The sequence below is a fragment of the Amblyraja radiata genome, chromosome 9 (assembly GCF_010909765.2).
Source record: "Amblyraja radiata isolate CabotCenter1 chromosome 9, sAmbRad1.1.pri, whole genome shotgun sequence".
Classification (NCBI taxonomy): Eukaryota; Metazoa; Chordata; class Chondrichthyes; order Rajiformes; family Rajidae; genus Amblyraja; species Amblyraja radiata.
Window position 1 is genome coordinate 21503786 of NC_045964.1, and position 25683 is coordinate 21529468.

At 43.5% G+C, this 25683-nt stretch overlaps 1 protein-coding gene across 4 annotated transcripts in view; it reads right to left on the reverse strand.

Annotated features, from left to right (window-relative positions):
* The window catches only part of smoc1 (SPARC related modular calcium binding 1), a 199255-nt gene that overhangs the window by 3856 nt on the left and 169716 nt on the right, over nucleotides 1–25683 (reverse strand). For all 4 annotated transcript variants that reach the window (XM_033026838.1, XM_033026837.1, XM_033026840.1 and 1 more), the window contains exon 12: nucleotides 16151–16204. In XM_033026838.1, the coding sequence (XP_032882729.1) occupies nucleotides 16151–16204 (54 nt within the window). The remainder of the gene's footprint in view (nucleotides 1–16150; nucleotides 16205–25683) is intronic.

Genomic DNA, 25683 nt, shown 5'->3' on the forward strand with positions numbered 1-25683 from the left:
AGGCTGTGGAAAGGGTGCAAATGGAGGTTTACCAGAATGCTGCCCGGATTAGAGGGTTTCAGCTACAGGAAGAGGTTGGATAGACTTGGATTGTTTTCTCCGGAATGTCGGAGGTTGAGAGGAGACTTGGTAGAAATATGTGAAATTATGAGAGGGTAGACAGTCGGAACCTTCTATCCCGGGTGGAAATGTCCCGGGTAGAGGGCATAGCTGTAAAATGAGAGGGGGAATGTTTAATGGCGAGGTGGGGGCCAAGTTATTTTAATGCAGAGAGATGTGGGGGCTTGGAATGCATTGCCAGGGGTGTTAGTGGAGGCAGATATGATAGCGGTGTTTGAGACGGCTTTTTGGTCAGCACATGGAGTGCAGAGAATAGAGGGATATGGATCATGTACAGGCAGAAGAGATCAGAAACATTAGCACAAACATTGTGGGCCAAAGGGACCGTTCCTGTACTGTATTGTTCTATGTTCTACAAACATTCCAGAGAGAATTATATTACCATCTACATGGTGGCTACCCATTATAAATGCTGCATCTTTTTCAGTTCCCTTTATCTGGCAGCTGGGGAATTTAATTTAAATTAATTCTATTCTTGAATGTAGAGGTTGCATGAATGATTATTGCAAAAGAAATGCACACCATCCTGTTCACCTCTCTTTTAGGGAAGGGAATGTGATGACCTTGGAAATCAACAGACTGCTGAAGGAACTCAATGGTGCAGGCAACCTCTGGGAGGAGAATGGGCAGACACCGTTTCATATCAGGACCCTTCTGTTTCTTGTGGCACAACCTCAGCAAGGTCAGTGCTGGCCTTACTTAGTCTAGACTGCGACTACACTAACCAGCATGGTTGACTCTCTTTTGCCCTCTGTAGTATCCTTGGGAAGGCAATTAGAGATGGCCAACTATAATGTTATTGATAGGGATTAGCTACATCTTGTGAATGCAGAATGAAAGAAAACATGGAAATTGTCTGGGCACATGATACGTGCAACATTGCCCTGTTTCAGCTACTGGTCAGGATAAATCTCTGGTCTGCATGCCCAGTACATCAGTTTAGTTTAGTTTAGAGATACAGCACAGAAACAGGCCCTTTGACCCACCGGGTCCGCACCGACCAGCAATCCCCGCACATTAACTCCGTCCTACACACACTAGGGACAATTTACACATACATCAAGCCAATTAACCTACATACCTGTATGTCTTTGGAGTGTGGGAGGAAACCAAAGATCTCAGAGAAAACACACACAGTCACGGGGAGAACGTACAAAGTCTGTATAGGCACCACCCATAGAGCGGATCGAACCCGGGTCTCTGGTGCTGCAAACTCTACCGCTGCACCACCCTGCTGCCTGACAGTTCACATATGTTCATTCTGTGAATTTTTGACTTTCCATAGGTTTCATGTTCAGAGCCACAATTTTTCATTTATTTTTAAATGAAGCCATATTTATCCATATCTCTTCATTTACAAGACTCCACAAATCTGGCTGAGCTTGGATTTGCAGTTTAATTGGCTTCTTCCTCCCTGAATCTCTCTCTATCCCTTTATGTCATATGAGAGATCATAAGTGATAGGAGTAAAATTAGGCCATACGGCCCATCAAGTCTACTCTGCCATTCAATCATGGCTGATCTATCTCTCCCTACTAACCCCATTCTCCTGCCTTCTCCCCATAACCCCCGACACCTGTATTAAGAGGGACCACTTGGGATGACTTTTGAGGATAAAGTTGATGCCAAACCCAGATAGAACTGACCATACCATTCCCTCTGAGGAGGAGCACAGTTGAAGGTGGAATATTGACACATAATGTCACTTGACAAGCCCCAAGGACTACCAAGTTTTTTCATTGCTTTTCAGAACGTGGGCTTATGGTGGATCTCACCATTTGACCTTCTGGACAGATTAATGCTTGAGTGTCTGGAGATGTACGATCACTGCTTATTTTATGCTGTTTTGTAGTGGACACAACTGATTTACTCTGATGTTGTTCCAACGTAATAGAAACTCTGACACTTAAAGGAACTACTAGAATGCTTTACCTCGACCAGTTGGATTTTCTCTCAAGGCCTTAGTCAATGTTCTTTGCTTATTGAGTATATAAGCACAGGATGAAAATAGAATATACATTCATTTTTGACATTTGGCATTGATCTCAAGCATTCGAAGGCCAGTTATAATATACTTTTCCCTTTCTATCCAATGAGCTAATCAATGTTTATCACACATTCCTTTAAGAAATCTGTGTTGAATATCACATTTTAAAAGTTTTTGATAATTTGATCTCATATTAAGTCAACCTTGCCTATTAAGGTAACCTTACATTTTAAATCAACCATACCCTTCTTAAGCTCCACTTCACTATGTCTCAGCAAGGCCACCAGCAAATTCAAGGACCAGTCTCACCCTGGTCACTCCCTATTCTCCCCTCTCCCATCAGGCAAGTAATACAGAAGTTTGAAAACACACGCCTCCAGATTCAGGGACAGTTTCTTCGCAACTGAACTGTCCTCTCACCTGGTTGAGAGCGGTCCTGGCCTCCCATCTACCTCATTAGAGAGCTTCTAATGATCTTTAATCAGATTTTATTGGAGTTTACCCTACACTAAACGTTATACCCATTAGCCTGTATCTCTGCACCGTGGACAGATTGATTGCAATCATGTATAGTCTTGCCGCAGACTAGAGAGCATGTAGCAAAAAGCTTTTCACTGTTCCTCAGTACACATGACAATAAACTAAACTAAACTCTCCAAAAAAGGAGCCAAAGACAAACTCTCAAACTGAAGCTCAAATGGTGTCTAAACTGTGGGTAAAGTAGAGAATTTATAAAACATATATGAATTTCAGGATTCATACCAATCCAGTGCAAAACTGCACTTTAGTGCAAACAAAGATGTCATTTCTATTACAGGTGCACAACCTTTTATCCGAAATTCCGGAAACCGAAAAGCTCCGAAAACCGGACATTTTTTCCAGGATGTCGTCTGCACACCAAAGCTCGCGTTTGGCGCCAAACTTGACCCGAAACGACCCACGGTCAACCCAGGTCTGTACTACTGTAGCGGCTGCCTCCTCCCCGGAGACCGGGGAGACACTTAAACATCTGTAAATCATTGCTTAAATGTTAGTCAGTTAGTTTGGATGGCTTTTATGTGAAGGGGGGGGGGGAGGGGAGGGGGGTGGGGTGAAGGGGGAAACTTTAATTCTTAGTCCCCTACCTGGTCGGAGAGGCGGGGAGCGGGCAATGCCTTACCGGGTCGCCATGCAGTAAGCTCCGGAGCGCTGTGGCCGCCGACTCCCAACATCGCGGAGCTGGGGCTGCGGGCGTCCGGCCGCGGGCGGCGCCGGTTGTAGCTCCGACCCTGGCAACTCTACCCTTGGCTGCGCGGCGCTCCAAATCCAGACCCGGTAAGGCATTGCCCGCTCCCCGTCTCTCCGACCAGGTAGGGGACTAAGAATTAAAGTTTCCCCATTCATCCCCCCCACCACATAAAATCCCTCCAAACTAACTGACTAACATTTAAGCAATGATTTACAATGATTCCCCGGTCTCCGGGGAGGAGGCAGCCGCTCCAGACTTTTCAAGCCGCCCGCGCTACCTACCTAATCTACGCTAAAAATCTTCCATTCCGAAATCCGAAAAATTCCGAAATCCGAGAAGTGTCTGGTCCCAAGGCTTTCGGATAAAAGGTTGTGTACCTGTAGTAATCTTTATTGGTACACAACACGGGAATAAAAACTGCTTTACTGCAAGCTGGGGAAATACTTTCATTAAGTTGAGAAAACAGCAATTCCATTTAAAACCTTAGAGTTTACCCCAGTTTGATAGACCATTTGAACTGCAGTTGGTGAGCTTGTCTTTTGCTCCCTTCTTGAATAGAGGAATTGAGTTGACTCTGCTTCATTCACCATTAAATGCACCCCTGTTTCTGCCCAATTTGATCTGGTGATGAAGAATGAAGCTCCACTTCAGAGTCCAATTCTCTGCAGTTGCCTCATTGACCATGCAGATGCCAATTGAGATCTCAATTTGGGCATGGAAGTTTAGCTTTAATTTCCCAAAGGACATGAGCCAAAGGGCGAGGTTGAGCAGGCTGGGACTCTACTCCCTGGAGTGCTGGAGGATGAGGGGTGATCTTATAGAAGTGTACAAAATCATGAGTGGAATAGATCTGGTAAATGCACTGAGTATTTTGCCCAGATTAGGGGAATCGAGAAACAGAGGACATAGGTTTAAGGTGAGGGGGGAAAGATTTAATAGGAATCTGCAGTGTAACGTTTTTAAACAAAGGGTGGTGGGTGTATGAAACGAGCTGCTGGAGGAAGTAGTTGAGGCGGGTACTATCGCAACATTTAAGAAGCATTTATATAGGTACACGGATACGACAGGTTTAGAGGGAAATGGGCCAAATGGAGGGAGATGGAACTAGTGTAGATGGGACATGTTGGTCAGTGTGGGCAAGTTAGGCTGAAGGGCCTGTTTCCGTGTTGTATGACTATGACTATGAATTCTTCTAACATTTATTCTATTATTTTCCATTTGCAGACTTCCACTATAAAATGTGGTTGGGAATTAATCTTTTCTTGTTCACCTGCAAATGTATTGGTTGCATTTGTATTCCTTCCACACATTCATGTTTCCTTCATTTTATAGAAACTGAACGTGACAAGTTGAATGGAAATAATCACGTGTTATTGGAAATAACATGTCCCATCTACACTAGTCTCATGCTAAACTATGATTAAAGATGGATTTCTACCCGAAGTATTAAAGATGGATTTCTACCCGAAATATTACCATTTCTACAACACCTACATCATCCACAACTAAACTGCTCTCTTCATCCGGGCATGGCCCTAATTATTCTCAAAATAAGGATGAGAGACCCAGTTCCCTGAAGAACATCAGTGAAGAGTGTAGGACAGTCCAAGAATAGGACCATCAGAAGGGATGAGTGGACAAGATGGAACAGGTCAAGCCATACAGGTACTTTTGAATGACTCAGATTGACGGATAAAATGCAAGTCACAAGTTATAGGAGTAGAATTAGGCCATTCGGCCCATTGAGTCCACTCCACCATTCAATCATGGCTGATATCTGCCTCCTAATCCCATTTTTCTGCCTTCTCCCCGTAACCCTTGACACCTGTTCTAATCAAGAACTTGTCTATTACTGCCTTAAAAATATCCACTGAATTGACCTCCACAGCCCTCTGTAGCAATGAGTTCCACTACCCTGTGACAAAAGAAGTTCCTCCTCACCTCCTTCCGAAAAGAGCGCCCTTTAATTCTCAGGCTATGATCTCTGGTCCTAGATCTCCCACCGGTGGAAACATCCTTTCCACATCCACTCTATCTATGCCTTTCATTATCATTAATTCATAGTTATGCTTACTTAGATCCATTGAAACATTGATGATGGGCTTCAACAGCACTTTGAATGAGGCAGACTGGAATTAACTGATATTGGAAATAGATGGTCCCTGAATTCTGAAGAAGGGTCCCGACCCAAAATGTCATCTATCCATTTTCTTGAGAGATGCTGCCTGACCCGCGGAGTTATTCCAGCTTTTATTGTCTATTTTAGTGTTGTGGAAATGCTATTTCAACCTCATCGTGGAGTCAACATTGCAACAGCTTTGGGCTTCTCTGTAAATATCATGCGGTATAATGTAAATCCATAGACCTGTACTATGCATGAGCCTAGACACAAAATGCTGGAGCAACTCTCTGGGTCAGGCAGCATCTCTGGAGAAATAGAATAGGTGACGTTTCAGGTTGGAACCCTTCTGAAGACTCTGAAGAAAGGTTCCGACGCAGAAGATCACCTATTCTTTTCATCCAGAGTTGCTGCCTGACCCGCTGAGTTATTCCAGCATTTTGTATCTATCTTCGGTATAAACCACCATCTGCAGTTCCTTCCTACACACTCTGCATGAGGTTTCTCTGCTCAGACTAATCCTCTGCTAAAACGAATGAACTGAATTGATAGAACACAGTAAAACACAATGATGCTTTTTCAAGCCTTAACATTATTTGTAAATAACAATTTTAATCAACTTTGATCTTAGGTAAAGTGATAGGTTCAGAGAAAGTCCTGAACAATGCTATTTTCCACTCCAATAACAGAGACGAGGCTGGCTAATTTGTGCTAGGCTGATTAAATCTGCCATCACCTCCTCATCCTGTTAACAGGATTAATTTCTGTTACATTCTCTTTCTTTAATGCTTGCAATAGCAGCATAAAACTACTGGGTCCGCCCTCCAGAAGTGAATTGGTGAGTGAGTTTAATTAAGTTTGGAACTAAAAGTGATTAATTAGCAGCATGGGTCCTGGAACAATTTGTCTGCCACGTCTGGGCCTGTGCATGTGCTCTCCTCGCATTTCCACATTCAGTTTATCCTTCCTGCCTCAACTTTCTATCATTTACGGATGTTTTGATAGAAAGTGCGCTCACTTCGGATAAGTCTGGCTACAGTGCTCAGGGAGGCCTTTGGCACATTAGGCTTTACTGCAAAGTTACTACCTTATACCGCTTGTTCATTGATTAATTCTCAGGATGCAGACATGACTGGCAATGCTGGTTCTTTCCAAACAGTCCCGACTTGAAGAGGCAGTTAGGAATCACATTCAGACAAACTAAGGGTGGCAGATTTTGTAACATGATTTCGATACAATGGTTTCGTAGTTGCACAGGCTTTCATGTCAGCTTTATTTAATTCCAAATTTAATTAAATTACTTTCACTTAATTTCCCTGGTTCCACTGTGGGACTCAAACTCACATCTCTGGATCACTCTTTAAGGCTTCTGGATAGCAATCTACTGTGTCCCTATCTGCCTAATTAAAAAGTAAGGAGTTATTAACATTTTTTAATATAATGGCCAAGGTCACCGCGCCAGAATAAAAATCAACACAAGACCAAATTCCTCCACATTCTTTTCGACCAGACAGATGCACTAAATGTGATCTTGCTCATGTGCTCATCAGCAAAGATGGTTGGATAAGTCAAGGATTCCTCCTGGAATTGGGTGATGGAGACTTTCTGATGAAAGGCTTTTAATTTTACACATTAGCCTGGGCCTTACAACTTGCTAAAAGAATGCAGCAGGAGATAAATAGTCACCTGGTGTCTGAATACAATATAACATTTTTAAACCATAACAGATGTACACGCAAGGACAGGAGAAAATAGCAGGAGTAGGTCACTCAGCCCTTCCAGCCTGCCCCACCATTCAATATGATCATGGCTGATCCATACCAGCCTCTACCCTTCTGTGCTAACTTCCCATAGCCTTCAATGCCACAATCTTTCAAACGTTTCTTTATCTTCACCTTAATATATCTAAAGATTTGACATCCACCACCCTCAAGGGCAGGGAAATTCAGATTCATTTCTGCCTAGCTATATCCCTTTGTTCATGACTCTCCCATTAGAGTAGATGTTGAGATGTTCTCACTGCCAGGCTGTTGTGGCCTCAGCAATGCCCGGCACAACCGTAACAAAACTCCCTATTCATAAACTTCAACATCTTCACTTTAAAGGCCAACAATCTGCTTTATTAACTACTCACTAATGTCAGTTAACCTTTAGTGATTCGTGCCATGGAGCACCTAAATTGCTCTCCATCTTCAGTGCTCCCAATATCTTGAGCTGTGTCATGCCATAAGGGATAGGAGTAGAATTAGACTATTGGGCCCATCAAGTCTACTCTGCCATTCAATCATGGCTGATCTATATCTCCCTCCTAACCCCATTCTCCTGCCTTCTCCCCATAACCTCTGTATTAGTCAAAACATCTATCTATCTCTGCCTTAAAAATATCCACTGAAGGCCTCTACAGCCATCTGTGGCAAATAATTCCACAGATTCCATAGCTCTGACAAAATAAATTTCTCCTCATCTCCTTCCTAAAAGAACGTCCTTTAATTCTGAGGCTATGACTCTAGTCCTAGACTCCCCCACTAGTGGAAACATCCTCTCCACATCCACTCGATCCAAGCCTTTCACTATTCTGTATGTTTCAATGAGGTCCTCCCTCATTCTTCTGAACTCTTCTGATGTGTGATAGAAAATATTACAGAAAACCATAGTGCCCCATTTACAGTTGCCTATAGTACTGCTACGACTGGTCTCAGTAAGTTCAAGTTACCCTGAACAATTTCCATCCTAACAATAAAATCATTAACAGGACACTGTCACACATATTGAAACATTTATGTCCATTATCATTTTAACATTTTGTGTGGTAATCAAATACCAGCCGACTGTAAATTTCTTGAATACTTTGACAACAGTTGAATGGTTTGCAAATTACATTGCAAATTGCAAAATGCAATTCTCAAAAAATACAATCAGTAAAAATTCCTCAAACTGATAAAAACACACATCAAATCCTGTCCCGCTGAGTTACTCCAGCGTTTTGTGTCTGCATTCAAATCCTCAACATTTCCCCCAAATGGCTGAAGGTAGGAGTCATTTCGAAAGAGAAAAATGGCCCAGTCTGAGCTATCGATACTTCATGACAAGCACTGCACAGCGCACATGGCTTAGATTACGTGACCTGTCAGCCCATGGCCCTGCAGGGTCAGAACATGCTGTCTAAGTAACGATAAAACTAATGGTGCTTGGTTATTTATGTGAAAGCAATACAACAGCTCTAGGCAAGGATGCAGGTGCATGATAAAGTGTGGGCATCCACTAGTTGCTGAGTAATTGAACTGCTACACTGAGAACTTTCCTGCCTGTCTCAACACTGCAAGTGCTGGAAAAAAGATGATTGATGCAAATTAAATTTGCCACACAGTTCGGTAGAGTTGCACAACACTAAAACAGACCTGTCCACCATGTCCACACCGCCCATTGTACCTATCTGTACTGATCCCATCTACCTGTGTTAGGTCTGCTGCCGTCTATGCCTTGGCAATGCTTAGTCTTTATCTAAATGTCTCTCAGATGTTAATCATACAGCATGGAAACAGACCCTTCGGCATAACATGCTCCATCTGCAGATTGGGCATGTTGGTCAGTGTGGGCAAGTTGGGTTGATGGGCCAGTCTCCACTCTCTATGACTCTATCTGCACTAGTCCCACCTGCCTGCATTTGGCCCATATCCCTCTAAATCTATCATATCCATGTACCTTCCCACATGTTTTTAAAACATTGTGATAGTACCTGCTTCAACTACCTCTTCTGGCATCTCGTTCCATATACCTACCACCCTTTGTGTAAAAATGTTGCCCTACAGGTTCCTATTAAATCTTTTCCCCTTCACCTGAAATCTATGCCCTCTGGTTCTTGATTCCCCTACTATGGATAAAAGACTCTGTGCATTTACCCTATCTATTCCCTCATGATCTTATGCACCTTTATAACATCATCTCTTATCCTCCTGCACTCCAAGGGAAAAAGTCCTAGCCTGCACAACTTCCACCTTTGTTGTGAGAATATCAACATCCAATATCTGATGAGGCAGTGCAGTCCACTCCAATCTGTAAAACAATTCCCCTGCAGAAAAGCATTCATCCTCAGATCCCTTCTGAACTTCCCACCGCAAGCTTACACCTGTTGACTTTGATATCCCCACCATGTGCTAAAGATTTTCTGTTATCTACCCTGTCCCCTCTTTTACCCTCTGCCCTAACAAAAACAATCCCAGCTTGGGGCGGCATAGTGGTACAGCGGTAGAGTTGCTGCCTTACAGCGCCAGAGACCCAGGTTCGATCCTGACTAAAGGTGCTGTCTGTACGGAGTTTGTATGTTCTCCCTGTGACCGCGTGGGTTTTCTCCGGTTGATCCGGTTTCGTCCCATACTCTGAAGACGTACAGGCTTGTACGTTAATTGGCTTCTGTAAATTGTAAATTGTCCCTTGCGTGTAGGATAGTGCTAGTGTAAGTTAGTGCTAGCTTAGGGGCGACCGCGCATTTGCGGTTGCAGCTCCTTGACTGTGGAACAGCATCCCCCTTCCCATCAGAACTGCCCCCTCCATCGACTCCTTTAAGTCAAGACTAAAAACGTATCTATACTCCCAAGCCTTTCCTGACGTCCAGTGAGCGAGGGCTATATGTATATATGTATGTAATTTGTTTGTTTATACTATTCTTATAACAAATGTAAAGCACTTTGGCCAACGAGAGTTGTTTTTTAAATGTGCTATATAAATAAATGTGACTTGACTTACGTGTACAGGGTGATTGCTGGTCGGTGCGGACACGGTGAGCCAAATCCGGTTTCCAAGTTGTTTCTCTGAAGTCTAAAAGTCTTATCCAGTACCTCCTTATGACCATTACATTCCTCTCCAGACAAATCCTGGTGAATATGCTCTCTCCAGCACAACTACATTCCCTCCGATAATGTGGTGTCTGAAAATGTGACTTACCAATGTTCTATAAACTTTAGCTGAACACTTGCCCTCAGTCCGCCAAGGCCTGTGGGACCTCCCAGTTGCTAACATTTTAATCCCCTTTCCCATTCCTATACTGACCTTTGTGTCCATGGCCTCCTCCATTGCCAGTGAGGCACACTCAAACTGGAGGAACAGTTCCTCAGATTCCACTGGGGTAACTTACAGCCTAATGGCATGAACATTGAATTCTCCAACTTTAGGTAACCACTACAATACACCCATCCCCACCCTTTTCTCCACCATAACCCCCCCCCCCCTTTCTCTCCTACCCCCCCTCTCCCCTGAGCCCTAACTGACCTTGCATCTATCACTCCCATCCCCTCCCTCTCCACCTTCATTCCTAAACAATTCGCACCGCGTCAATCCTCCAGCTTCACAATTCGCAACTCTCTAATTCTTTTGTCTTACACCTTGTCTGTGTTCACCTCTGGCCCTTATCCAACCATCCGCCTATTAAAAAAAACCCTTGCCTGTGTTCACCTATGACTCAGTTTGCTCTGCCCCAGTCTGAAGATGGGACCCAAAACGTTCTCCAGGGATGCTGGCTGATCCACTGAGTTACTCCAGAATTTTGTGTCTTTCCTTGGTAAACCAGCATCTGTAGTTCTTTGCCTCTGTAAACTTGTAGTATGTTGTCCCAGCTCATATATTCATGCAATAACATGTGTTAATTACTGCTCTGCAATTAACCTCTCTGGCACTGAAAATTGTCACAATACTGGATTCTCATTCCTCCAAGGATTAATTGTCACCAGAAAATTTAACGTTTTTTTTAGAACTTTATTTTCACTCTCATTCTTGCTCTGAACTTATACCTGGAGTTGGCATGCTCTAAGAGTCTAATTCATGGATGCACTATACCTGACTGCTGATTAATTGGAAAGGGCCAGGCTCAAGTGTGCAGGCACAGCATAGGCTTTGGTGATCAACATTCCCAAATCCTGGTGATTTGGAGATTCAGTTTTCACCCAGAAGGTTGAACCTGTATTTACACCAATCCACCTTCCATTCTTTGGTTCCGATTTGAAATTGAATTCACCCACTCCAGTTTACAATTTCCTTACAAACAAAGAACTGCAGATGCTGGTTTACAAAAGAAGACACAAAGTGCTGGAGTAACTCGGTGGGTCAGGCAACATCTCCAGATTACACAGATAGGTGACGTTTGGGGTCGGGACTCTTCATAGAAACATAGAAAATAGCTGCAGGAGTAGGCCATTCGGCCCTTCGTGCCTGCACCGCCATTCAATATGATCATGGCTGATCATCCAACAGTATCCTGTACCTGCCTTCTCTCCATACTCCCTGATCCCTTTAGCCACAGGGGCCACATCTAACCCTCTTAAACATAGCCAATGAACTGGCCTCAACTACCTTCTGTGGCAGAGAATTCCACAGATTCACCACTCTCTGTGTGAAAAATGTTTTTCTCATCTCGGTCCTAAAAGATTTCCCCCTTATCCTTAAACTGTGACCCCTTGTTCTGGACTTCCCCAACATCGGGAACAATCTTCCTGCATCTAGCCTGTCCAACCCCTTAAGAATTTTATAAGTTTCTATAAGATCCCCCCTCAATCTTCTAAATTCCAGTGAGTACAATCTGAAGAAGAGTCCTGACCCGAAATCTCATCTATCCGTATTCTCCAGAGATGCTGCCTGATCCGCTGAGTTACTCCAGCACTTGTGTATTCTTACATTTTCCATGTTAGAGTTATAGAGTCATAGAGCGTGGAAACAGGCTCTTCGGCCCAACTAGCCCACATGTTTCATCTACACTATTCCCACCTGCCTGCATTTGGCCCATATCCTACTAAACCTGTCCTATCCATGAATCGGTCTAATTGTTTCTTAAACATTACAATAGTCTTTGCCCCAACTACTTCCTTCTGGCTTCCTTCCCCACCCCCTGACAATCCTACAGCCTAATTGATTAAAGGTGAAACACTGTTGGTTGACCTGCTTATTTCGGTCCCTGCTGTGCCCCAGTCAACACAAATGAGTCAGTCTGAAGAAGGGTTTCGACCCGAAACATTGCCTATTTCCTTCGCTCCATAGATGCTGCCTCACCCGCTGAGTTTCTCCAGCATTTTTGTCTACCTTCGATTTTCCAGCATCTGCAGTTCCTCCTTAAACAAATGCTTTAGCAGCCTGTCATGTAGAACCTTCCAATATACTCAACGCCAAGTGAAACCTTCAGCAGCCACCATTACATTCACACCTACAGCAAGTTATGGATCAGAGTTTAAACTCAGACTAATGAGGAAGCAGCAAGCTTCAACTTGAAACAATAATGAAAGCATCAATAATGAAAGTGAAAATGATTGCTATTATTCACATGGGGATTTTTACCTTGCCTAAAAATACTGACATTCTTGGATGTCCTGTGTAAGGGAAATAGAGGATTTCCTAAAACATTCTGATCCCAAGTACTTCTATTTTTATTTCACTGTTCCTTTTATTTTCATGATGTTCTCTTGACTGCTTGTGTGGGATTAATTGCTTTGCGCTGCCAATTCTTTAATCACTGTCTGAGCTTTAAATTCAAACTCCCTCCCCCTCATTTGTCACCTCGGTTTGAACTAATTGGCAAGAAGTTACAGAAAAAGACTAGCAGTAAAGGAACATTCAAACATTCTACAGATTCCATCACCTGTCAGACACCAGCAGGAACAAATCAAGAGGTTCAGTGTGATTGTCCCATTGCTTAATTAGAAGTTAGACACAAAATGGTGGAGTAACTCAGCGGGACAGGCATCGTCTCTGGAGCGAAGGAATGAGTGACGTTTAGGGTCGAGACCCTTCTTCAGACTGGTTGGGGATAAGGAAAACGATAAATATAGATGGTGATGAGGAGGGATAAAGAACAATAAATGAAAGATACGCAAAAAAGTAACGATGATATAGGAAACAGGCCATTGTTAGATATTTGTAGGGTGAAAATGAGAAGCTAGTGCAACTATATAGAGGGATAGAGAGAGAGAGAGAGAGGGGGGGAATGCCAGGGCTACCCGAAGTGAGAGAAATCAATATTCATACCACTGGGCTTTAAGCTGCCCAAGCGAAATATGAGATGCTGATTTCTCTAATTGATTTCTCTAATTCCAAGTATCCCTTGCTTTCCCTCTCTCTCCATCCTTCCCCCAACTCTAGTTTCGACTAGTTTCACTGTCATCCTGATTAATTATACTGTCTGCATGCCTCGTTGTCTGATTCCCCTCAGCCAACAATGAACCATTCTACATTTCCTTGATCATCGTCTGCTTTGATCTGTTGTTTTCACACTTCAGCCAAATCTCTAGTTTCCCCTCTCCCCGACCCTCAGTCTGAAAAAGGGTCTTGACCCAAAACGTCACCCATTCTCTCCAGAGATGCTACCTGTCCCACTGAGTTACTCCACCATTTTCTGTCTATCTTCAGTGTAAATCAGCTTCTGCAGTTCTTTCCTACCATTCCTTAATTATACCTTTAAAATTGATAATATTGCAAATACTTTTTTTTCCCCATGCACTCAGGAATAAGACCGGAGGTTGAATTAAACCTGCAGTCTGCAACAGATTGTCCTGTTAGGAATGAATTGGTTTGGAGTTTTGACTTCTATAAGAGTGGGCAACTGTAGTGAATTCATACAGAAGTATTTATTAATTCCTTTACTATTTCTTTGTTCCATAATATAACTTATCTTGCCTCTGCAGATAAAATACTCACCTTTACACTTTAGAGATACAGCACTGAAATAGACCCTTCAGCCCACTGAGTCCATGCCAATACTTGCCATAATTTCCTTAAAGCAAGTGTTTAAAGAGATATAATACTCAAACACTTTGGTATTTATGTGACCACCATTCCTATTATGTTTTTAAACCATATCCAATGCATTGCCTTGTGATCCTCTGCAATAAATAATTATCTGTTTGTTTGTTTACACCAATTATTCTTTGGAAATTCGTACAATCGCCTTGGCTGTTGGCCAATTTCTGCACTTTGTCCTGGTCATGTACGTAGATGGAAGCAGTTAAACAGAACTAACTACTGGTTACCAGTAATACTTAAGCACAAAACATTTTCCAAACTTTCATTCAAAGTACTTGCAGCTTCATAACAAGTGTGCGATGGGTCTCACCCTTGTCGTATCCTCTTTTCCCCTCTCCCATGAGAGAGTGAGATAACATAGAACTGGTGTGAATGTGTGACCAACATGCTGACCCACAATCACCCCATACACCGTCACTACCCTACACACTCGGGGCAATTCACAGAAGTCAATTAACCTACAAACCAGCACGTCTTTGGTATGTGGGAAGAAACCGGAGCACCCAGAGAAAACCTATGCGGTCACAGGGAGAACGTGCAAACTCCATACATAAAGCACCCATATTCAGGATCGAACCCGTGTCTTTGGTGCTGTAAGGCAGTAATTCTACCGCTGCACGACCGTGCTGGGGGCATATTTGAGGGCTCTGCGGTCTGCTGACACTCTTGCAGCCAGGAAATGGTTAAGAGTGAGTCGCCGTGGCAACATGCAATGGCCATCTCTGAGGCCTGGTGTTGGGACTGACAGGGTGTTGCCATTCCCTGCTCTGGAGTTCGGGGCTGCATGTTGACTGGGGACCAGCACCACCTGGGTCCCAAGGTCACTTGACTTTATTTCCAGTTGGAAGTGATGGAAACTGCTATCTCCCCTTGTTGTTTGGCTGCATTGGGATCAAACCCACACAGTTTGCTCTAGTGTCAAGCATAATGTTGTTAACTGGCTGTTGAGCTTGTTATGACTGAGGAATCCCTGGGATGTGAAGACCTGGGGTTGAAGCAACAACTTCCACCACATCCAACAGCAGAGAGAGCTTGGTATGGTGCAGCGTCAACACCAGAAGTAGGAGGTTAGTTTAGTTTAAAGATACAGGGCAGCACGGTGGCACAGAGGTTGAGTTACTGACTTGCAGCTGCAAAGACCGGGTTCGATTCTGACTACGGGTGCTATCTATACGGAGTTTGTACATTCTCCCCGTAACCTGCAGGTGTTTTCTCCGGGAGCTCCGGTTTCCTCCCACACTCCAAAAATGTACAAGTTTGTAGGCTTATTGGCTTGGTAAAATTGTACATTATTCTTAGTGTTTGTAGGATAGTGCTGGTGTGTAGGGATCGCTGGTTGACTCGGAGGGCTAAAGGGCCTGTTTCCGCACTGTAACTCTAAACTAAACTAAATGCAGCATGGAAACAGGCCCTTCAGCCCACCGTGGCCACGCCGACCATCGATCAACCATAAACTAGTTCTATCCTGCACACTGAGGACAATTTACAGAGGCCAATTAGCCTACAAACCTGCACATCTTTGGAAGCTGCCAGTCTCCAGCAGTGGACCACTGAAAGGCTCTGGCCTGGATCCCAGTGACACCGTGGCAACCCCAGCAGTGATCCATGCCACGTTCCTGGCCCAGAGCCCACACCCCAATGGAGTGTATTTTCTGCCAGTGCTCAGCCTCTGGGACCAAGAATACTGTGAACCAAAGCAGTATCGTGTGGAGGAGGGGGAGGGGGAGGGGGAGGGGGGGGGGGGGGGGGGGGGGGGGGGAGTCACTGAGCTGGATTCCAGAGCGATCTGCACCCTGGCTCTGAGGGTTGAACTCTGCAGCCACATTCAGCTGCACCTGTGGATCAATAATCACCCATCCCACAGGAGTCAAACCACATTCACTGGTAACTTCAAGCCATGAGGGAAGCGGGGACTCACTGAAGGGGTTTGCTCCTTGTCGTCTTCCGTTTGAGAGGCCTCCCACATTGCTACCTGCAGAGGAAAAAGTTCAAGGGTTAGCTGGTTGCAATGTTAATGAAGAAACACAAGCATCGACACTGAGAGGAAAGGAGTGCAACATAGGTATACACCTTGGGCTAGAAGGGAAGTCATTTGTGGCCCATGTGTGAAACAGCTTTGTTATTGGAGTCTAAGATGAACAATGACCATTTTGGCTAGATGTTCGAGGAAACAGCAACAATGACAGTTGCATCCCAGAAGAGTAGAGACTGGTCCTGGCTTTTGCATGGGTACTGGGGCAGAATCATAGAAAATAGGTGCAGGAGTAGGCCATTCGGCTCTTTGAGCCAGCACCGAAATTCAAAATGATCATGGCTGATCATCCAGAATCAGTACCCCAATCCTGCTTTCTCCCCATATCCAGAATCGTTGTTAATGGCATGGCATTCAGGGACCTAGTCTATTAATCTAGTAACCAGAGTTTGAATTCCATTACGGCAGCTGAGGAATTTAAACTTGAATAAATGGATAATGGATAATCTTCAAATAAAAAAGTTAGTTAAAAAGTTTAAAAGGACTTCATTGGCCTTAGCATCTTGGAATGCAGAAACGTTGAGGTAAGTGGTACACAAAAACACATTTACTGTTTAAAAAAAAAATTTTGATCAGGAATTGAAAAATATTGTGGACATTTATCATCCCAGCAAAAGAGCGGATGAAAGTGAATCATTTTTTTCGACACATTATGAAAGAAACTCCATTACTGCAAGAGGGTTTTGTTTAAACAAAATGGACAGAACATGTATTGCCTGTCTGTTTGTAGTCAAGACTTTGTGCCATGTTTTATCAATCACTGCACAAATTGTACTCATTACTGATGAATAAAGCCTGGGTATTTACAATAAAAATTGTTGCGGAGAATTCCCATCTCTGCTTTACTGTTTTGTTGCCTGAAAGTGTCAAATTCAACTAACAGTATGAAATGTAATTAGCACTTTATCCCCATACCACAAGGCTAGACTGAAGCAATTGTAATAGTAAAGGCAGGCAGTTAGTGAGGCCAGGAACCCATTGATTTGCCACAAGGTTCTGCTCCTTCATAATGTGAAACACGTTCCACATTTGTCCTGTCTACCACATTCTAAGATGTTTCTTGGTGGCTAGATGTAAAATGTTGTAATTTTACATTCTGGTTTATTTATAGCATTTGACCATCGAGTTATTTCCTAAATCTGTTTTCACATGCAGTGTGTAAATAAGCACTTGGCTTTGAACAGCTTTTATTGGTGGTGGCTATATTCCTCGACTAACTGGAGTATTAAGAATCCCACTATGGCAGGTGACAACCCTAAATTCAATTCTTATCGGGAATGTAAAATCTAGTTTTGATAATGTTGGCACTAGTTCTTCATAGAAACCTGTTTGGTTTACTGATATCTTTCACGGGAACAAATCTGCCTTTCTTTATCTGATCTGTCCATGCACTTCAGTTTAGTTTACTGTCACGTGTACCGAGGTACAGTGAAAGGTTCTTGTTGCGTTCTAACCAGTCAGTGGAAAGACAATACATGATCATAATCTGGCCATTTACAGTTTATAGATACATGATACGGGAATAACATTTAGAGCAAGGTAAAGCCAGTGAAATCAAAGATAGTCCGAGGGTCACCAATGAGGTAGTTCAGGGCTTCTCTCTAGTTGTGACAGTTATGATCCAGTCGTCTGATAACCGCTGGGAAGAAACTGTCCCTGAATCTGGAGGTGTGCGGTTTCACACTTCTATAGGGTTGAAGAGGGAGTTGATTATGCTGGTGGCTTTGCCAAGGCAACGTGAGATATAAATGGAGTCAATGGAAGGGAGGTTAGTTTGTGTGATGGTCTGGGCTGCGACCACAATTCTCAGCAATTTCATGAGATTCCGAGCACACAACAGTGTGGCTGATTGCTCTTTGAAATAAACCAACAGTCCACACCTTTCCAAGGAGCAGTGTGTGTCTTGTCATCTCTGTGAACTAACAATGTAATAATTTGGGCTGTCCAAAAAGCAACAGATTGTTAAGGAGAATCAAAAACCATTGACAAGCTTTTATTTTTGTTATACTATTGGCCTATCAAGTCCAAACCCACTATATTAAAAGATAATTTATCAGAAGCCGTAACTATCCCTCTGTAATTATTCTGCAGCCTGCCCAGGTATTTTGTCTTTGTCCTATCATATTTTGCATCAACTTTACACATGGCAATTCCATTTAGGTGCTGACTTTAAGTATTTTCCTGAATACCAGCGAACCAACATTTTAAACCCATAGATGGACCCTGGAGTAACTCAACGGGTCAGGCAGCATCTCTGGAGAAAAGGAATAGGTGACGTTTCAGGTCAAAACCGTTCTTCAGATTCTTCTGAACCAAAACATCATCTATTCCTTTTCTCCGCAGATGCTGCCTGGCCTGCTGAGTTATCCAGCATTTTGTGACTATCTTTGGTATAAACCAGCATCTGTAGTTCTTTCCTACATATTTTGGGAATAAAAAAGTTTAATGTGCTCTGATAGATAAAAACTCAAGTTATAAACTGTGTATGTGAATTCTTAGTGTGTGGGAAGGAATTTAGGTGCTGGTTTATACCGAAGATAGACAAGTCAAGATGAAGGGGTTTTTCCGACCTCCAGTTCTCCCCCACCCTACTTTCAATCTGAAGAAAGGTTCCACCCAAAACGTCACCCATCCTTTCTCTCCAGAGATGCTGCCTGACCAGTTGAGTTACTCAAGCACTTTGTGTCTATCTATGCAAATTCTTAATTGAATATTCAGAAATAATTTGCCTAAATTATTAGTGGAGGTGAATCACTAGAAATTAGTAGAATTTCAGCACATGAAAAGAATTGTGGATATTTATGGATGATATAGTTGCCTTGAAAAATGTCCAAATATTTTTTTTAAATTATACACTTTTTAAAAAATGCCTGTGCCAGTCAGGCAAAAATAATCGCCTATTTATTCAAGAAGCAGCAAGATTTAGAGACGATTGACTTTCTTGAATTAAACCCTGTTTTCAGTTTGAAGATAGACACAAAAGGCTGGAGTAACTCAGAAGTGTATGTTCATACCGCTGGGGTGTAAGCTGCCCAAGCAAAATATCAGGTGCTGATCCTCTAATTTGCACTGGGCATCACTCTGACAAGGAGGAGGCCCAGGACAGAAAGGTTAGTGTGGGAACAGGAGGGGGAGTTAAAGTGTTTAGCAACCGGGAGATCAGGTAGGTTTAGGCGGCTATTGCAGGGCTGTCTATAAGTATTTTGAATGATTAATGGCTGAGTCAGCAGCCCCACTGATAATAGTTTGATAGATTGAGGATCAAGATACAGCAGTTGTAACAGAACAGGCTACAGTTGCTCTTTTGACTTAGAACAGTGAGGCTCTTGCATAATGTATATTGTTGTGAATGCTTGCTTGATGTATGCCATCAAAGGGTGGCTAGATTGGTTCTTGACTGAGGCACAGATTAGATAACACAGGAAATGGGTGTTACAATTGGTGACATTAAAGGGCCTGTCCCACCAGCATGCGACTGCATGCGATTAACGCGACCAAACGTGGTGGCTTGAGGCGTCGGCCTCTCGGGGCCGGTCCCACTTCCAACCGCGGAGCCGTCTGGAGTTGTGCGGAGCTGGTCCCGACATCATACGACAGCGGCCCAGCCCGAGGGAGGAGCGGTGCCCAGTCGGGGCGGCCCAGCCCGAGGGAGGAGAGGCGCCCGGTCGGGGCAGCCCAGCCCGAGGGAGGAGCGGCGCCCAGTCGGGGCGGCCTGGCGCGAGGCTGAGACAGTAACGGCACTCACGTGAGAGCGATCCGGCTCGGGGCTGGAACGATGCTCCGGTGGCTGGGACTGTGTTCTGGCGGCGGTGACCTGAGTCCGGGGTTCGGCCGCGGGCCAGCGGCTGTGTCAGCAGGACTGGTGGACGGCAGCTTCGACCACCCCGGGGCCGCGGTGTTTGAGCCGCAGGACTGTTTGCTACATCGCCCGGTTGGGTATCGCCTCAGCGCAGAGAGAGAAGAGGAGGGGAGAGACTGCAGCCCTAAGATTTTTGCCTCCATCACAGTGAGAAGGTGCTATGTGGACTCACTGTGGTAGATGTTAATATGTGTTTATTGTTGTTTTTTAATTGTATTGTATGTATGTATGACTGCAGGCACGAAATTTCATTCAGACTTCGGTCTGAATGACAATAAAGGAAACCCTGTAACCATGTAACCCCCTGTAATGCCACGCGCTGGGCGTACGGCGTCAAGACCCTGCATACGACGTTGAGACGCCGCGTACGCCCTTCGAGACGCTGCGTACTGCTTCAATGCAGCTGCGAGACAACAGGCCGTTGTCGCGCTGAATTTTTGGACAGTGCCAGATTTTCGGAGCCCCGCGTGATGTCGGGACCAGCCCCGCACAATTCCATATGCCTCCGGCGATCGAAGTGGGACCAGCCCCGCGAGGCCGTACGGCTCAAGCGACCACGTTAGGTCGTGCTGGTGGGCCAGGCCCTTTAGTCTGTGACTTCTTGGACTGATTTTAATAGTTTACGTTTAATTGAAAGCAAAATATTCAGGCCCTGTTTAGTTCAGTGACACAGCATGGAAACAGGCCCTTCAGCCCATTGAGTCCACACCAACCATCGATTACACGTTCACACTAGTTCTATCTTATCCACTGTTTCACTAATCTCTGATTATACCTTCCCCTTTTTTTTAACCATGACCATTTAGGTGATGAGCAAGGAAAATATATGGCGGGAATACTTCATGAAAAGAAAAACTTACACTAATGTAAAACTTTAACATGTCTGCCACAAGCTTCAGAAAGATGAAGTGCAGTATATTTTGTATTCTGATGTATGAAAAGGGCAGGTCTATGATATATAATGTTTCCTAACATAGAAGAGCCAACTGTGGAAAGCATTAGCTGCCAAGGGCATTACTTTCTCATACTTGTATTTATTTGTGAATGTGGTGAAGTAAATATATTAAATAACATCTTAAAATATTTGATTGAAGCACACGTTCAATAGACGTCGACAAACTTGGACCATTCTGTTGCTTTGTAATCAAACTCATTTTGGTCTATCAAAATCCAAACATTTTAAATTATTGTTACCAATTGCACTTGAAAATAATTCTTGCATATGTAATATTTCTCCTGACAAATTGTCTTGGCTCTCCAACAAGAATCCAACAAGAATCGAGAATCAGAAGACATAGGTTTAAAGTGAAGGGGAAAAAATTGAATAGGAAACTGAGGAGTAACTTTTTTTACACAAAAGGTGGCGAGTGTCTTCATTAAAGAGCTGGAGGAGGTAGTTGAGACAGGGACTATCACATAGTTTAAGAAACAATTAGACTGGTACGTGGATAGGACAGATTTAGAGGGGTATGGGCAAAATGCAGGCATATGGGACTAGTGTAGATGGAACATGTTGATCGGAGTGGGCAAGTTGGGCAGAAGGGTCTGTTTCCGCACTGTATGACTACGACTATGACTAACAACATTTAAGGATAACTGTTATGATTTATAAAGTGGGATCTTTCTTATTGTTAACTATTTGTTGGCATCTTTGATCTGCTTCTCTCGTGCTCCATTGGTAGTCAGCATGAAGTAATCCTGGAGAAATTGGGCAGCATCGAGATTCAAGCCCTGTTGCTTTGTAATTAACTGATCTGGGCAGGATCACTCTAAGATCGATAAAAGTGGTCTCAAATCCCATAGTCATATAGCATGGGAACAAGCCCTTCGGACCAACTTGCCCATATTGACCTAGATGCCCCATCTACTAGTCCCACCCACCTGCATTTGGCCCCATACCCCTCTAAAGCTTTCCTATCCATAACTCCATAGGTTTTAAGATATTTATGGATACGAATAAGGCTGAACTTGGGGAAAGAGCTAAATTGGAAGAGGGCTAATTACAACACTGTTAGGCTGGAACTGCAGAGAGTACATTGAGGGCAGCTATAATTGTGCAAATCCATATTTTACATGTTAGAGTCCTTTAAAGATCACCTGGTTAGAGTTCACAACCAGCATGTTCCTGTGCAGATGAAAGATAGGGAGGGCAAGGATCGGGAATCTTGGATGACAAGAGATGTTGTAAATTTAGTCAAAAAGAAAAAGGAAAAATGAAGCATATTTAGGAAACTGAAATTGGACAACCCCTTGAGCAATGTAAAAGAAGCAGGAAAGAACCTAAACAAGGAATCAGAAAGGCTAAAATAAGCCATGAAATGTCCTTGGCAAAAAATAAAATTAGAAGAATCCCAAAGTACTTTATATATATATTAAAAACAAGAGGGTCCTGCCATTCACTGTATGCTTTCCTCTTACATTTGAACTCCCAAAATGCAATACCTCACACCTGTCCATATTGAAACTCCATCTGCCATATCTTTGTCCAAATTTAAAAACGGATCTATATCCTGCTGTACCCTTCGTCAATCTTTTACACTATCCACAATTCCACCTTGCATTGTGTCATTGCAAACTTGCTATTCAAACCACTTACATTTTTGCCCAAATCATACATGTACTGTACAACATAGGTCCCACCACTGATCCCAGTGGAACACCACTAATCACAGACCTTCAGTCTGTATGACACCTCTCCATCCATCACTACAAAATTGGCTTCTATAACCAAGCCAATTTGAATCAAACCAAACAACCTACTTTGTAACCCATGTGACTTAATCTTCTGCAACAGCCACCATCTTGTCAAACGCTTTACCGAAGCCCTTGTGGCCAACATCCACCGCCCAAGCCTCATAACTTCCTCTAATGGGAATAAATCCTGTTCCTCTCCAATAATTTCTGACGTAAGGCTCACTGACCTATTATTACCTGGTCCATCCTGACCGCCCTTCTTAAACAAAGGAGAAATAACTGGCTATTCTTCAGTATTCTGAAACCTCACCTAAAGAGGTTACAAAGATCACTGCCAGGTCTCCAGCAAAGTCCTGACTTGCATCACTCAGTATCCTAGGATAGATCCCACCAGGCCCTGGGGACTTACCACCTAATATTCTTCAAGAGACCCAGAACCTTATACCTAATATCAAAATGCTCAGGAATATCAACACACCTTGATCTCCTTGATCTCACTGTCATCCATGTCCATCTCCTTGGTGAATACTGACGTGAACTTCTCATTTAGTACCTCGCCCACTTAAACTGGCTTTAGGCATAGATTCATCCTTTGACCTTGAGTGGACCTTCCTTTTCTAGCTACCCACTTGTTGTTTGGATATACATAAAATACCTTGGGGTTTCCTTACTTTCCATCTTATCAAGAGCATTGGACTTATAGCCCTCCTGATTCCTTATTTAATTTCTTTCCTGCTCCCTTTATGTTCTTCAGGTCTAGTCCAATTTTGCTTCCTAAACCTTACATATGCTTCCTTTTTCTTTTTGACTAAACTTATAACATCTCTTGTCATCCAAGGTTCCCGATCCTTGCCCTCCCTATCTTTCATCTTCACAGGAACATGCTGGTTCTGAACTCTAGCCAGCTGGTCTTTAAAATATCCCCATATGTCCAATGTGGGCTTGCGCAATAACAGCTGCTCCTGATCTATCTTCCGCAATTCCTGTCTAATACTGTTGTAATTATCCCTCCCCCACCTCACTCCCAGCCTTATCCTTATCCAAAGCTATCTCCAAACTGATGGAGTTACGACCATTACTTCGAAAATGCTCTCCCACTGTAACTTTAATCAGCTGGCAAGGCTCATTTCCAAATAGAAGATCTAATGTGGCTCATTGCCTGGTTGGACACATACACATGGAGACACAAGGAACTGCAGATGCTGTAATCATGAGCAAAGCATAAACCGTTGGATTAACTCAGCAGGTCAGGCAGCATCTGCGGAGGTAATGGACAGGTGAAGTTTGGGATTGGGACCATCAACCAGTCTGCAGAAGGGTCCTGACCCAAAACGCCACCTATCAATTCCCTCCACCGATGCTGCCTGACCTGCTGAGTTACTCCAGCACTTTGTGTTTTTGCCTATCTACCTGACAAATTCTGCCCCATCTAAGCTGCAGACATTAAGGAAGTCAATATTAGGGAAATTAAAATCTTCCACTAAAACAATCTGGGTAGAAAGGAACTGCAGTGGACCTTCCCTCTCTAACCCCCTCCCTCACCCTAGACATACTACTAGTTCCACTGTTCGCATCCTTGTATCCGTTCGTTATCACCTCTTCCTCTTCCCCAGTCAATAATAGGCCTTTATGGACTCCACCCTTCCTTGGTCATTTGTTGCTGGCCCTGATTTGTTCTGGCCTTCTCCTACCTCCAGTTCCTGCCCCTCCACTTTCAGTATGAGGAAGTGTTCCGACCCAAAATGTCACCTGGTCTTTTTCTCTAGAGATGCTGCCTGACCTATAAGTCCAGCTGTAACTTTCTCCCTGATCTGCAGTACAAGTTCTCCACCTCATTTATATCCCTCCCTCTTGCACCTGAAACATCGTAATACTGAAAGCTGAGGAGCCAGTCTCGCATTTCCCTCAGCCAACAGCTACAACATCATCTGTATAGGAAGGAACTGCAGATGCTGGTTTGCACAAAAAATGATAGACACAAAATGCTGGAGTAACTCAGCAAAGGAATAAGTGATGTTTCAGGTCGAGGCCTTCTTCAGACTGAGAGAAGAAGGATCTTGACCCAAAACGTCACTTATTCCTTTTCTCCAGAGAGGCTGAATTACTCCAGTATCTTGTGTCAAGCTAAAACATCATAGTCCAATTTGCTAATCTAAGTTGTAAATCGTTCTTCTTATTTGTCAAAGGTAGACATATATGCCTTCCATTGAAATAGTTTTAGTTTAATCTCACTTATTTCATTAATTTAGTTTTGATAGTCAGTGTGGACTCGGTGGGTCGAAGGTCCTGTTTCCATGCTGTATCTAAACTAACTAAACATGGACTGGACTTTGAAAATGGTGCCAAAACATGGCATCCCTTACATGCGGAATCAGTAGACTATTTCTGTACAGTTTGCTAATCGGGGATGTGCTTAGGTATGGTAATTCTCTACTGGACTGTTGGTAAGAAAAGAATTGAACAAAGAAGGGAAGAAGAGTGAACATTTTTTGCCTTCCATCACAGTGAGGAATGTGGGGGAGTCGTTGTGGGGGATGTTCATGTTAAAAATGTATTTGGGTGTCTTGTTGCTCTTTATTGGTATGACTGTAGGCAAAGCAAATTCCTCATATGTTGCAAAACATACTTGGCTAATAAAGCACTATTATGACTATGATCTTTGCTTTTGCACTTTGCACATGTGACAATAAAAGCATAATTTAGTGGTATATATCCATCAATATTCTAAGCTTTCAGGGATGTTAAAAAAATCCCTTTTTTAAGAAGAGGGCCATGAGGACGAAAATAAGTAAATCTATGGATGGATGAGACCATCTAAAGGGCCTGTCCCACTTAGGCGACTTTTTTGGCGAGTGCAGGAGACTCT